Genomic DNA, 15301 nt, shown 5'->3' on the forward strand with positions numbered 1-15301 from the left:
CTGGAGCTGCATGCGTCCCATCTCAGAGTGACAACACACACACACACACACACACACACACACACAAACCGGATCGTCGGAGCGGCAGGAAGACGAGCCGCTGACCACTCTCATCCTGCTCAGGTACCACAAACTCTCGTAACGCTTCTCTCAGCTGTCGGCTGCGTTGGCGGACGACTTCACGTCTGGAGGCATTTTGAAGTTTTGTCTCGGGCGCTGGCTGGTGTGATGGACTGACGGCGGATCGTCTGCATGTGGAGGTTAAGTCTAAATACTTTTATCGACGAGTGTGAGGCTGTTTGAAGCTGCTCCTTTTTCTTTTTTTTTTTTCTTTTTTCCTAAATGAGATTATGGAGTATTTTGCAGAGAACACTTACTTAATGCTGTAATCGACTGAGAGGCTGTGTCATCACGCTGTGCCTTTTTTAAGAAACACACTCACTTGGACTTTTATCTTGAAAACCGTGTCGGACTGAAAGCCACTGGCAGCATAAGCATGTGCGGGTGTGTATAGTAGAGTGTGCATTGAATTGTTATTGTTTCCTCGGCTGTGTCTAATTCTGCACAAAGGTGGCCGGGTGCAGCGTTGTTTGCACAGTGTGCGGAGCATTAATCTTCAGGCGCTCCGGCCGGGGAGGAGATCGGAGAGCAGCGGAGGAGCCGTCACGTGAGAAGCGTTGTGGAAATGTCACAACAAAAAGGACAGTGAATCAATTTGTGACAGAGCGGGGGGGCAATGATGTAATGAGGGGAAGGAAATGTCTCAACAAGCATGTTTCACAGACTGGACCCCTGCTTAACTGCTGCTGCCACATGGACTAACTGGATTACAGCTTCCACAGTGCTGAGGCTGCCTGGATTAACAGCATCTAATCCCACATTTCTATTGTCTCAACACTGATGGAGATTTACTGTAGAACTTTTTCTTTAGTGAACAACTAGATGGTATTAACAGTATTGGAAATGTCATTAACTATGTTCGGAACAGTAAAATATGATTAAAAATAGTAATAAATCATGTCTACAGGCTGACATGTCACGCTTAATATCAAGAATTTAATAAGGCTGAAATCTACAGTACAGGAAATTGTTGAAATTGAAAACATTTTTTATAATCAGTACTTATTGTCAACTTAATTTGTGAAAACAACTCCTGCTGAACCAAAGTGCAGCACATGAATAGACATAAAAACCTAAAAACAAAGTGCAAACAATGAAAAATATAATATTATCCGTTATAATCTAGATTTAAAAAAATATATATATCAATTCAAATTGTAACATCATTTTTAAAAGCAACATCTATAATTAGTTGAAGATTATTCCTAATGGCACATAATTTGCAACATGCAAATAAATGCAGACTGGATTAAAAAAAGAAACTTTTAATAAACAGTAAAGAATAATTAAAGTATTTCAATATTTATTCTGCAGTAACTTTACATAAAAAAAAAAAATTAATACTCCACAACTTCTGCAACTACTACTAAAGTAAATAAAACTTTGACTAAACAGAAATTCCAATGCCAATACTCGTTACTTAATTCATGAGAGCAACATCCAAATAAATAGATCAAATGGATTGTTTAAAAGTCTATTTGTTTGTTTTGACACCAGTTTGTAAGAACTGTTTGCTCTCCTTGGGGTTCCTCCTTGTTGCTGGACTCTATTATCTGCGGCTGTGACATCTGGCCAGATGTTTGCGCTCGGAGGGGTTGGCAGTCTTTACGGTATCGGCCCTCAGCTGTGGAGACGTGACCCAGTTGAGCAGCTGAATTGAGCCTCATGCAGACGGGCAGATCTATGCTGATGATTCTCATTGTTACCGACCGGTTTGAACCTTTTAGTTCTTTCCTCTGCTTTAGTGTCGGCATTCCACTTCAGCCAAAGTCCAGATTATAGAGCATCTTCCTCCGGCTAACTCATGTAACTTCATCTAACATCCAGATTATAGAGCATCTTCCTTCCACTTATGTATTCATATAAAGTAATCATTCCTCATCTCAGCTAATATCTACAGCGGCACAATAATCCAATTGTGTGCGGATTATTAAGATTGGATGTACTGAGCGACTCTCTGTGTGTGTTGGGTCGTTACCCTTCGGAGAAGAGGAAGCACGTTTCCCAACAGAGTGAGATGTCGTCCCTTCGCTGTGCTGGCCGAGGAGAAGCGTCGCTCCCAGGCACCCGCGAACAAACAGGGGGCTTAAAATAGCCCCCGTCTGCGTGGCAGGAGGCCGAGGCCGAGCGAGAGGCGCTGGTTACACAACAAAGTGCTCCGCTCCTGAGCAAAGTGCCTGGGACGGGGACGCTGCTCCGCCGGGACGTAATTTACCTCCGCCCGTATATTTTTTTTTTTTATGGCCGGGTGTCCTGAAGGGGGCTAATTGTAATGGCATCACATGGCAGATTTGCAAGGGGGGGGGGGGGGCATAGTTCCACTGCAGCACTAGAGGAGGAGTGGTATTGTTCAGGCCATTTACGTGTTTAATATCCAGTTTAAATTCCTTTGTTTGTTTGCACTCGCTACGTCTCCACAGTATTTAATTTGATTATATTTGTTTAGAAATGGATCAGGTGGTGTGGTGGTCAGTGGTCAGCACTGTGTGGCCTCACAGTAAGACCAAGGTTTGACTCGCCTTTTCCGGGGAGTCTGCATGTTCTACATGTGCGCCTGTGGATTTTGCCATAAATCATTTATTACTGGATGAATAATTTCATTATCACACATGGTATGGATGTTCTAGTTGTGATGAGATTATGTTAAATGTGTGTGTTCAGTGAACATTTTCACCTTAATGAATCTTTCAGCTGTTTGTGTTTATCGACTGTCTCGTTACCAAAAAGATTTTCAAGACCAATTTTTGGTTGTAAAATGCATAATAGATAAACACATAAAAAATATTGAATCCAACTTGAAAAAAAATTGTGGAATATTGAGGTATACGAACATTTTTAATAAGTATTTGATCATGGAAGAAAAAGTAGGGGGAAAAACTGCAAGTTTTAATTTTGATATGTTAAAAAAAAAATTTTTTAAATCGAAGACCTAAAAAAATAACATACAAAAACATTATTGTTGTTGTTGTTGTTGTTGGGCACATTCAGTGAGGGAATGTATTTTTCAGAGAGAAATCTGTAAAGTTGTTGAAGGACGAAAGGAAACACTGATGGCACCGCGACCCGACTCGGGTTGCTCTGCGCCGACACCCGATCCTGCAGAGCTCTGTAGACCCGATACCGGATCTGTGGGCCGGGTCAGAATAATGACCCGCTGTCTACACACACACATACTCACACACACTGAGTAAGAACATCAGACAGGTATTTAACCCTTTATTGGACAAGAGAATCTTCCTCCACACGAACTGCTTTAAGTTAAGAACAATTAGAGCTGCAGAAAATATTGTTATTTTTTTATTGTAGTAATACGTTCAAAGTTGGAACGTAAACCTGACATTCCAGTGAATCAGCTCAACCTCACACATGCTCATTCCACAAATGCAAATGTGTTGACATTAAAAGTTTAAATTCAAATTAAGCAGCGGTTCAATAAAACTTTATTTTTTGTTATCCATAAGTCGCTAAAGAATAAATTTACATTTTATTGTTGTCAATATATCAACGTGATTGGTATACATGACAAAAAAGAACAAAGCTTCCATGTACTTTTCTTTCATGCTCTGCAAAGTCAAAATAACAAATTAAAATGGGAGATAAACTCTAAATATTTTTTCTATAATTAAGTGGTGGTGGTGTAAATTAGGGGCAAGAGAACAAATGGAAGAACAAATCTCAAGTTGCGTCGAGATCCCAATATTCAACAAAATAACGCACATTTAGCCAATAGCATGTTGTTCTTATAACTATCTAAACTTGTACATTGAGTCAGGTGTAACTTTGCTGAAGTTTGGACAAATTATGAAAATAGTGACAACTTCTGCTTTAAACTTGAGAAAATCGAACAATTTATTTCACCTCTTTATTTTGATATCAGCATCCCTCTGTCTGCTCAGATCTCGTTTTTTATATCACAGTGTCATCAGCGTAACGCAGCACTTTATCCTTTGTACTTTTTAACAAAATTTTTTCTCTTTAATTCTATTTTATTTTATTCAATTTATACTTTGACTTTTTCCTCCTTTAATGTACCTTTGTCTTTGCTCTTGCTGACTATATGTGTTTTGAAAACTGATTATTTGCATAAAAGAAGAGATTTGGTCCTACTGTAGAATATATATTTAATCTAGTTATATAAAACGTAATGACTTTGCCAACCCCTATAAATACTCCAAACAAGTCAAAGCCAGTGAACGCCGAGTATAGAACATCTGCACATTTTCCTGTTTGACATGTTAAGTTATTATTTCAGGTCTCGTTGCACACCTGTTGTGTTTCCATGCGTCTGACCTCGTGTTTCCGCAGGTGTGGAGCCTGAAGGTGGAGCAGGAGGTGGAGAAGAACAAAGCTCTGACTGAAGCCCTGCAGACTTTGGCCACCGAGCGCCACGAACTCAAGCAGCCGCAGTGTAAGAGCAGGAGGCCGTCCACCCTCAGCACCCTCACCCAGGATGACTTCTACGACGCCGTGTCAGGTGGGCAAGCCAACGCCACCGACCCCAATCCAAACATCAGATCTGTGCTGCCACAGCAACAAAAACAACACATTCATTCACACCTTCTGCATTTTCCTGTCATTTCAGGATTCAAATATTGTAATTTTCCTCACTAGATAGTTAGTGGGAGAGAGAGATGCTCCGTAATCTGGATGTCAGCTGCTTTGGGGAGACAGAAAATCTGTGAACTCGGACTTCTTTGAGCCAGCAAATATAAATTAAATCCCGGATGTAAACTCCTGTTTGAAAGGCCCAGAGATAAATGCAATAGGTGTATGAATGCTTCCTGTAGTGTGAGTGCACGCTGTCTGGGGGAGGAGCAGCATCCAGAGAGCACAAAGCAAACAGTGTGGGAGGAAACGAAGCCTCAGTGTGGCCTCGCATTGGAACATTATCCACAGGTGGGGTTTGGGAGGAGGAGGAGGAGGAGGAGGAGGAGGAGGAGGAGTATCTGTTTGTGAAGTTGAGGCTGCAGAGCTGGAGCATTGTTTCCGTGCTGATTAGTGTGTATTTGTGTGTGTGTGTGTTTGTGTGTGTGTGTTCGACCTGTCAGACTCGGAGTCGGAGTTCTCAGTGAGCGACTTCCTGTCTGTGGCCAGTCGCTCCTTCGAAGAGGACGAGGGGAGAGACGCCCCCCTTCTTCTCCATCCCAGCGAGCACCGGGGGCCCGCCGGCATGTCGGGGGAGGGTAACCATGGCAACGCACCGGCCCAGCACAACGGAGTCAAGAAGCACAGGTGGGACGCGCTCCGTTAAAACGCCAAGGCGTGTTTACCGGCTTCGACGTTTTCGCCTCCTGCATCTCGGCTTCTGATCCAGACGATTATCATCAGTCCCGTTAAGAAACAAAACAAACTTCTCGCGATGTTTTTGTAAATGCGTCAACGTGCACGTTGAACTGGAGACTTTCAGTCTGCATCAGATGTCTCCTCTGAGGCTGGAGTCGCCATTTAAAACCAGCCGCGCCTGCAGATAAGTTTCCCTAATCTTAAATAATTGATTCTAAGTTAGATTGATTTGATTCTTGAAATCTCGTAAAAGCTTCAGACAATTGGTGTGAAACTCTCAGCCCCCAGGTGAAAAGCTAAAAACAGCCCACAAAAGCTGCAAACTGGCCCAAGACGAGTTAAAATATCAAACTGTTGCTTTTTATGTTCTTTAGGAATAAAAATATCTGTAGTTGTGTTTTTCATTGGCCAGAGCAGTAATATCCAGCATGTACATCCAGAACCCCTTGGCTCTGGACCCACATGCATTTTTGCCTTCACATAAGGATTTTGCTATTATTATAATTATTTTAAATTTATACCACAATATTTTTTAAAAGGACTTTTATATCCTGGCTGAGCAATGTCCCAAATGGCTTAAAAGGGTCAAAAACCCTAGAATAGTCAGGAACGGCTAAAATGATCAAAAGTTCCAAACAACTAGAAAAAGTGAAAATGAAGTAAAACAACAGCAAAATGGCTAAATGTGCTAAAAATGGATAAACACACTAAAAACTGAGCTAAAATGTGCCAAAACAGTTCAAATAACTCAAGTGGCTGAAATTATTAAAACGGCTAAAACAGCTACACTGGTTGGATTACTAAAGCTACTAAATTAGGATTAGGTTTACTCTAATCCGTTATAAATCTGTTTAATTTATTACCATAATTCATGGACTGTAAATCTCACATATATAGAGGAGGATTAGGAAGAAGAAAAAATGGCCTTAAAATAAAAAATAAAAGTCACGAGGATGAAAAAAACTAAAGTCTCTCTGCTGTATAAGAACAAGAATTAATCAATTCTGTTGCAGATATTTGTTTTACTCGAAACTGAAATTCAAAAGTTATATTGTAATATAAGAAGGAAAAAAAAAAAGTAGTTTTCCTCATGACGTACAAATTACTATCAGATTTTGAGCTGGGGTTTCAGTTTAAAAGACGAATAACTGATTCGAGATTATTTGAATCCGTCACTGCAGACTTCACCTGATGGTGCAGATCTGATTATATTCATCAGTTTTGTTTCTATAATCCCACCCCTCTTTCGGTGATCAAAAGTTAAACGACGGCTCGGCTGCAGACTCCGGTCAGATGTTCTGAGTTGTAACGAGAAACCCTTTTTCCACTGCCGCCTGTTTCTGGAGCCGCTTGTTGTTGCCGGAGCGTCGGGCCCACAGAGAATAAAGCTGTTTTTGTTTCTCATCTCCCGGCGAACAGTCGGCTCACCACCGCTGTGTGGTGCTTTTCTCCAGGATTAGAAGAGCTGTGTGTTGTTTTTTTTTTTTTTATTCTTATCTTTGGTGCTGGTTCTGGTTTGGCTTCTCTTCCTGAATCCAACAAGTGATGAATGAATAATTGAGCTCGCCGCTCGCCGTGCTCCGAGCGCTCGGGCCTGTGTTGTGTTGTTGGTTAATCATTAATGAGGTGTCTGTTTATTTGGAATTACTTCTCTCCGTCAAATTCATCGGATTCCTTCAACCTGTTACCAATCCGACCTGTTGCTGCGTTTAACTTTTTACTGCTCAACAAGTTCTCTCTGCAAGAGCCATGAAGTACCTCGAATCAAAGTACATTGTAGTAGTATTGTTATCATGCAACAGCAACACAAATGATGTTGATTTTACTGTGCACAATATGGACATTTCAGGAATACTTTAAATAAACTTAAATCAGTGTAAGCCCAACTATTGAATCATAATTGTCTTCATGAAATAATTATATGTATTTTATACCTTGAACAGCAAGAACATGCTATTTATTCTCATATCTGTCCGATGAATACTCTGTTGGAATAGAATCGTTATTATAATGGGTACAACGAGATTTAAAAGTACCAAAAGTACCTCTGAAGTCATAGGAAGTATTATAGTGGTATTATATGCCTGTAATAGTAATATAAGGGCGAGTACTTATAACTGTGCACAGCAATAATGTGTATTTCTATAGATAAACAAAGTTAAATAAATGGTTTGCATGCAATAGTATTATAATGGATGACGCACAAAAAGTGTACCACTTAGTATTTCTGCAAGTTCTACCTTGAAAAAGATTGACCTATTGTAGTTGTATTAGTTTCTTGTATGCAGTAGTGATATGATGATTGTCGTACAATATTATCATCCAAAGATATGCTCTCTGCAGGAACTCCAAATTCTTTAAAATACCTCAAGTTAAGAAAAAATATTATAGTCAAAATACTAAATATGAAGCTACAATACCTCAAACTCAAAAATAATAGTATTCTAGTCATCGTAGAATCGCAGCAACATCATGCAATAAACTCTTGAAGCACGATCAAAAACTCTAGTCAACAACTTGACTCGGTGAAAGTGGGACGTTTTTAAATCCTGCAGGTGTGATATGAGCACGAGTGTCTTTCTGCAAGTCGGACAAATACGCTAAAACGCCTCGAATTAAAGTAAAAAGTGCTGGAATGAACATCCGTGCAGGAGATTGACTTCTGCTGTGCAAAACAGCAAAGAGCAGTTCGGTCTGTTTGACGGAGTTTTTCTCTGCAGGATTTACCTTTTTAAACTACGAGAGGACTTTGCAGTTGTTTTCATGCCTTCAGTCGTGAGTCTGATCATCAATACTTCTTATACACGAGTGTATAACATCCCAGCTCTTCAGTTTTTATGAAAGAAGTTATGTTCAAACGTGGAACAAATTTCCTTCGTTATGCATCACTGCTGCTCATCCTACACGTGATGTAACCCCCCCCCCCCCCCCCCCCCCCTTGTTTATTTAGCTGAAGTAATGGCTTTTATTTGTGCAGTTGCTTCAGCACTCATTTTTAAAGAGCGAAGCACCATCTGCCCGCCGGCTGAAAACCTGTAAAACGGCGAGAGCTGCTGCAGGATGAAATGTGTGTTTTCACATTCATGCACAATACTCTGCATACAACATGAGAATTAAAGAGCCGTACACTGTACATACACACACACACACACACACACACACACAGCTGAAGCTTTTTGGCTTGGAGGTGTCGGATGACCTTTTGATTGTGCACGCTCGTACACGCAGGAAACAGATTGACTCAAAAGTTTTGGAAAAGTAACGTGACGAATTGACTGTTGGCCAAAAATGAACCGTTGGTAGATTAAAGAGGTGAATATTTGAATGTATTCCACTTGAAACTCTCTCTCGCTCTCCTCTTCTGTGAACCTCCTTCCCTCAGAGAGTCTCTGCCGACTCCCATGTTCTCCAGGAATGACGTGAGCATCTGGAGCATCCTGAAGAAATGCATCGGCATGGTGAGAACAAACCAGCAAAACGGCCTTTTCTGTATTTTCTGGGGCTTTTCTGTCACGTTTGTTCAAGACACGCATCTAGTAAAACGACTTTCAAAAAGTAGAGATGATAAAATGTGTAGAGCTCAATGTATTTTCAGTTCTTCAGCTTCTCTGTGTTTTAATATATTATTTTATTGGATTTATTTCATTTAAACTGATTTTGTTTCCCCGTTTTAATCAAAAATGTTTATTTAAATAATATATTGTTTTCCAATTTATTTTACTTTAATCAAACAATCCAAACATTTATGTTTCTATTTTCCTTTAAAAAAAATTATAAAAAAAAAGTATTCAGAAATCAGCTGAAACATGATCTATCAATTCCATAAATAGCTGCAGTTATTGAGGTGTCATACAGGTTGTTAAAGAGCAAAATGACTTTTCTTGGGACAAACTGTGTTTGACCGTCGAATCAGGATCGGCACTTTTTTGTATCTTCGCCTCTGCAATTAATCCAGAGTTTTCTGTCGCACCGTCTACAGACTCTTCTCTGCCTGCAACAATTTAAAGCACATTTTCAAATATGTTTGTTTGATGTTACGTGAGAGATATTCCAGTACAGTGACTGTTCTTCTTTGCAGGAGTTATCAAAGATCGCCATGCCGGTGATCTTTAACGAGCCGCTGAGTTTCCTGCAGCGACTGACAGAATACATGGAGCACACCTACCTCATCCACCAGGCCAACGCCACAACAGACTCCGTGGAGAGGATGAAGGTACGGCTCAGAAACGCACAAAACCTCATCTGGATCCATTCAGACTTTTTAGGTCATTTTGGTCTGTGCAGATGATTATCAAGTGGTTACCGTGGCGACGCTAACAAACACGGAGTAAAGTTATTATTGTTTATTATGAAACAGTGAGGGAGGAATGAATTGCCAGCCAGCATACTTACCTTCCTGAATAATTTGAGAAGAAACCAAGATAAAAAAAAAAAGAAGTAAGTGGAGTGAAAAGGGGAGACTTTTAGAGCATTTAACATAAATTGCAGTGAAAAAAAAACCCAAAAACTCAAGCAAATTACGTCACCATGGGTCACAGTGGCAACAATATATTCTAGTCTATTTGTTTTGCATACAAATTAAATTTTCAGTGATAATTGCAGCTGAATTTTGACCACAGGAACTTCGAGTATCAATATTGTAGAAATGCTGTAAAAACGTCGCTGAAATATTGTAGATATGCTACTGAAATATTTTAGAAACATTACAATGTTGTTGAAATATTGTAGAAATGCAATAATGAGAAATGTTGAAAAATAATGTTACTAAAATATTATAGAAATGTAGAAAAGTTGTAGAAACATTGCTGAAATATTATAGAAATGTAAAGATGTTGCAGAAATATTGTAGAAATGTAGAAAAGTTGAAGAAACGCTGCTGAAATATTGTAAAAACAGAAACATTGAAATACTGAAACGTACAAACAGTGTTGAAACTATGTAAAAAATATGTTTTTACAATGTTTGAACATAGAAACATTGTATAAATATTGTTGAAACAAAGTCGTAGAAATGTTGCAGAAGCGTTGATGAAAGGTTTTCCCGCAGTGTGTTGCAGCGTTCGCCGTGTCGGCCGTCGCCTCACAGTGGGAACGGACCGGGAAGCCCTTCAACCCTCTGCTGGGGGAAACCTACGAGCTCGTCAGGCAAGACATCTACTATATATAATTATATATAGATTATTTATATATCGACTATTAAATTCCAGTTTGGTGTTTGAACACCTTCCTGTTCCCCCTCAGAGACGACCTGGGCTTCAGGTGGGTGTCGGAGCAGGTGAGCCATCACCCTCCGGTCAGTGCCTTTCACGCCGAGGGCTTCAAGGAGGACTTTGTCTTCCACGGCTCCATTTATCCCAAACTCAAGTTCTGGGGGAAGAGCATCGAAGCCGAGCCCAAAGGAGTCATCACGCTGGAGCTTCCAAAGTGAGTTCAGCCTCTGGGCAGACTGATGTTCCCTGGTACAAGTGAGAGAGGCTGCAGGGACCGAAAGTGCGATGAAAATGAATGAAACCGCTCCGTCTTCTGCACCTTTTAAACCGGGACAGAAGTTCCAGGCAAGAGGAGGCCTCCTGTCTATTTTGGACTATAAGGTTTTTTGGTTTTTGTTTTTTTCTTTTGGGCGTTTGGCTGGTCATGTAACTTCTATTAATAACAGACTCATATACCAAAATACAGCGGTACATACCATCTGTGTCCACTAGATGTCACTGTATGACTACTGTCATTTCTGGACTATAAGGTGCTACTTTTTTTCTCACCCTTTGAACCCTTCAGCTTAAACGGAATTTTGATTTTTTACGAGCTTCATGCTGCCAGTACCTGGGTGATGCTTTCAGGTGCATCACGTAACTCTGACCTTTCTTTTTTGTCTTCCTTTTTTTTTTTCTTTTTACATTTGGTGGGTGCGGCTTATATTCAGGTGCACTCAGTAGTCCGGACATTACGGTAGATTACTACAGAAAAACCTCCATTCCTGCTGTATTTGACTAATGAAGCAAGAGAAAACTTGGAGACATTTGTTCATGTGTGTTTATAAACCATTTCAATCTTCCAGAATTAATCCCCAGTTAAAGGTCACCACGCAGATGTTTGGATTCACTCCAGTAGTTTTTTGCTTCACCCAACTGGAACGTATGAATATCAAGGCACTTAATATTTAGATTAAAAATGGAAAAATTCAACAAATTAACCCCATACGGGAATAAATCAAGAAACCTCTATGGGAACCAAGTCCTCCACAGGTCGGGGGATTTTAGAAAAGAGAGAACGAACACAAACAAACTAAAAAAATTAAAAGTGGGACGTTAATGTGAGCAGGAACTTTGGAGCGACGAGATGGTTTAGAAAAGAAGAGCAGGATTTAGGTGTCACTTTAATGTACCATCATCTTGAATCTGTGAAAACATAAAAAGCAGCTTAACCGAGGAAATAATCCACCGTGAGCTCGAACTACAAATCTTAACGAATAATAATAAAGTCTTGAACCACAAACGGAAAATCGGTATTTTGTTCCGAGTTTCTTCAGAGTGTGTGACGTGGATTTTGTCCCTCGTCTCCTGCAGATTTAACGAAGCCTACACCTGGAGCAACCCCACCTGCTGCGTCCACAACGTCATCGTCGGCCAGCTCTGGATCGAACAGTACGGCAACGTGGAAGTGATCAATCACAAGTAAAAGCACTGCTCCTCCCTCCCTCCCTGTGTGTGTGTGTGTGTGTGTGTGTGTGTGTGTGTGTGTGTGTGTGTGTGTGTGTGTGTGTGTGTGTGTGTGTGTGTGTGTGTGTGTGTGTGTGTGTGTGTGTGTGTGTGTGTGTGTGTGTGTGTGTGTGTGTGTGTGTGTGTGTGTGTGTGTGTGTGTGTGTGTGTGTGTGTGTGTGTGTGTGTGTGTGTGTGTGTGGAATACATTTGCATGGAGAGCAGCGTTCTGCGGAGGAACGTTGATCTCCTTCCAGGTCCGGCGTATTGATCATGGGAGCAGAACTGGGACTCCTGCCGGCAGGATAATTAATGTTGGAAAAGTCTCGGCGTGCAGGAGGAGAATCCGTGATCAGGCCGTCGCTCTCGTTTCAGAACCGGAGAGCGATGCAGCCTGACGTTCAAGCCCTGTGGCCTGTTTGGAAAAGAGCTCCACAAGGTGGAAGGATACATCCTGGATAAAAGGTTCCGTCACCGTCACTTCCACCTCTTGACTCCACTGTTCATTTTGTTGCTTCGTGTCTCTGAAGCTGCGATGCGTTGCTCTCCCAATGTTCCAGCAAAAAGAAGCTCTGTGCGATCTACGGGAAGTGGACGGAGTGTCTGTACACGGTCGACTCGGCTGCTTTCGACTCCCACAAAAAGAGCGACAAGAAGAATCCAGATGACAAGAAGGGCAGCAAACAGGTGCCCCGACTTCTAATGGTTCTGTCTCGTTTGACTTCGAACGGTTTTAAATGGCAGTTTATGGATAAAGCATTGAAATAAAAGAAGTTAAATCTACTTTATATTCAACTTTAACCGGACGAGGGTCATTCCAGTGTGTTTTCCTCACATGGAGTCGGAGGGAGTGTCCCTGACTGGTGGACTCGGCGTTTAGCTTTGTTGTTGTGCTTCGTCTTGATTAACAACCAATCAGACGCCTCCTGAGAGCACAATTAAGAAATAAATGGATTTCACTTCTCGGGCACTTCTCCACCGCCCAAAGTGTTCTGACGTTGTTAATCACTGCACAATCCACCGGGGACAATTTTGGGGTTCGCTGTCTTGCTCGAGGACACTTGGGAATGGAACCCAACCAGGGCCTTTTACTTTACCGCATCTGCAATCTGCTTGCAGAAACTGCAGCCTCAACCCAACAGCCCTTGTTCACGTCTTTCATTGTGACGTCAGGTTTTAATGCCGAGCTGTCACTTTCGGTGAAGATTTCCTTCCTCTGCAGCTGTTTGCGTTTCACTCGGTGATTCTGCTCCGACCTGCATATGGCGCCGCGGCAACTCGACACCTGTTTGGTGCAATTAGTCGTCTGCCAGACGAAACGTTCCGCTTTGGGCTTGTCCGTCCATATGTCCCCTTTATGTTGGATTAGATGTAATAAAAGAGGACCTGAGGGGATTTATTGAACCGCTTTAAACGTCTGCAGCCGCTCGGGAGAAACTTTGGAGGCAAATAATTAGAAATCATGACCTCTGACACCATCAGAACCTTATTTTCTTCACAAACATTTAGTCTCAGACTTGATTGTAGTTGGGAAGCGCAGCTGTTCGGTGTTTAGTGGGTCTTTCAGGATGTTTTTGAGCTTCTATAATACCATCGCACAAACATGAGAAGACAAAACGACACGCTGGCTGCTGAGGTTCTGAACTTTCACTCCATTTAGTTCAATAAGGGAAGATCGAATGAAGAAAAGTTGTTTATACAGTTGAAAGAATAAAGGTTTAGTTTGGTACTCGGTGATATGTAGAGCGGAAAAAAAATTAAAATCACAATGAAAAAAGTAAAAATGGACTTAAAAATGTATTTTGGATTTATTAAAATACATTTTAGAACTAATTAGAGGCGGATTTATTCAGCGTTCCTGAAGTGAGCTCATGAATATTAAATATATTGGATATTATCAAAAGAGTGCAATTGTCCCTTTTCTATTGTTTTTAGACATTAATATTAATTTCCTTGAGGGTTTTATCTTGCTCTATTGTAAAATACAGCAGTAATGGAGGTTTTTCCTGTGATACTGTAGCAGCTTTCTGTGGTCATACAGTGACATCTAGTGGTCACAGCTGATATGTACCGTATCCTTTGATATACGAGTGACGTCCAGAAAATACAGTACTCTTATGCAGAGGGTGGATGTTGACACTTTGATAAAACAAATCTATAAATAGAAACAAGAATAACTGCCTTTCTTGAGATTAGTTGCATGAGCAGCCAAACAATGAAAAAAAGAGGAACTTGTAGAAAATAATGTCAAAATAAGAGACTCTCCAGACGGACTTATCTATTCAATTTGTGTTCCTGTTACAAACATCACGCTCCGTAACGCCACAGGTCAGACCCGCAGGATGGGATGGGTAACTATGCGGGAAAAGGAACTAGTAAATTATACTCTGTCTCTCTATAAATCAACGTGTACCTGAACGTCGTTGGCCACAGAGCAGCGTGGACGAGGAGCCGGAGGAAATGCCGCTGCCGGACGCCGAGACGGTGCAGGTCATCCCGGGCAGCGAGCTCATCTGGAAGATCACCCCTCGACCAGACAACTCGGCCAAGGTGAGAGGAGATGATGAGGGGGGGGGGGTGAGGAGGAAGCGACTCTGAACGTTCTCTTGCCCTCTTGCAGTTCTACGCCTTCTCCACCTTCGCCATGCAGCTGAACGAGCTGGAGAAGAGCATGGAGGGCGTGGTTCCCCTCACGGACAGCCGCCTCCGGCCCGACATCCGCGCCATGGAGAACGGAGATATAGGTGCTGGGGATAAGTTCTTCATCAGAGCCTGGGGCGACTGGTCATTAGGGGCAGGTGGGGGCTTTCTGATGACAGCAGGTGAGGCTGAGCGCCACCTGCTGTCATCAGAAAGGACTGCACACAAAGGAGGATATTTTCTTAAGCCCCACAGAGCTACTGTGTGAGGACTCCACCTGATTTTGATGCCTGGTGGGGCTTGAAGCTTCTCTCGTTCCATCACTCTCTCCATTCTCTCCTTCTTCTCTCCCTCCTGCCTCTCCTGCCTCATTTCCTCCTCTTCCTCATCACTCTCTCCATTCTCTCCTCTCTCTCTCCTGTCTCACTTCCTCCCTCCTCTCTTCTTCCTGCCTCTCCTTCCTCTCCCTCCCCTTTCTCTTCCACCTCTCATCCTCACTCCTCTCTCGGTAATGCCTTTTTAGACTATCGTCTCTCTCTCTCCTGCCTCTTCTTCCTCTCCCTC

General features: G+C 41.8%; 1 protein-coding gene across 1 annotated transcript in view; it reads left to right on the plus strand.

Annotated features, from left to right (window-relative positions):
• The window catches only part of LOC308114884 (oxysterol-binding protein-related protein 1-like), a 29393-nt gene that overhangs the window by 11582 nt on the left and 2510 nt on the right, over positions 1–15301 (plus strand). Inside the window, exons 16-26 of the mRNA XM_080472127.1 lie at positions 4426–4594; positions 5169–5352; positions 8786–8861; positions 9482–9616; positions 10450–10547; positions 10644–10826; positions 11966–12073; positions 12473–12562; positions 12658–12784; positions 14531–14647; positions 14718–14841. Of these exons, the coding sequence (XP_080328253.1) occupies positions 4426–4594; positions 5169–5352; positions 8786–8861; positions 9482–9616; positions 10450–10547; positions 10644–10826; positions 11966–12073; positions 12473–12562; positions 12658–12784; positions 14531–14647; positions 14718–14841 (1411 nt within the window). The remainder of the gene's footprint in view (positions 1–4425; positions 4595–5168; positions 5353–8785; positions 8862–9481; positions 9617–10449; positions 10548–10643; positions 10827–11965; positions 12074–12472; positions 12563–12657; positions 12785–14530; positions 14648–14717; positions 14842–15301) is intronic.

Source organism: Lipophrys pholis, assembly GCF_963383615.2.
Source record: "Lipophrys pholis genome assembly, chromosome: 1".
In the NCBI taxonomy this organism is placed as follows: domain Eukaryota; kingdom Metazoa; phylum Chordata; class Actinopteri; order Blenniiformes; family Blenniidae; genus Lipophrys; species Lipophrys pholis.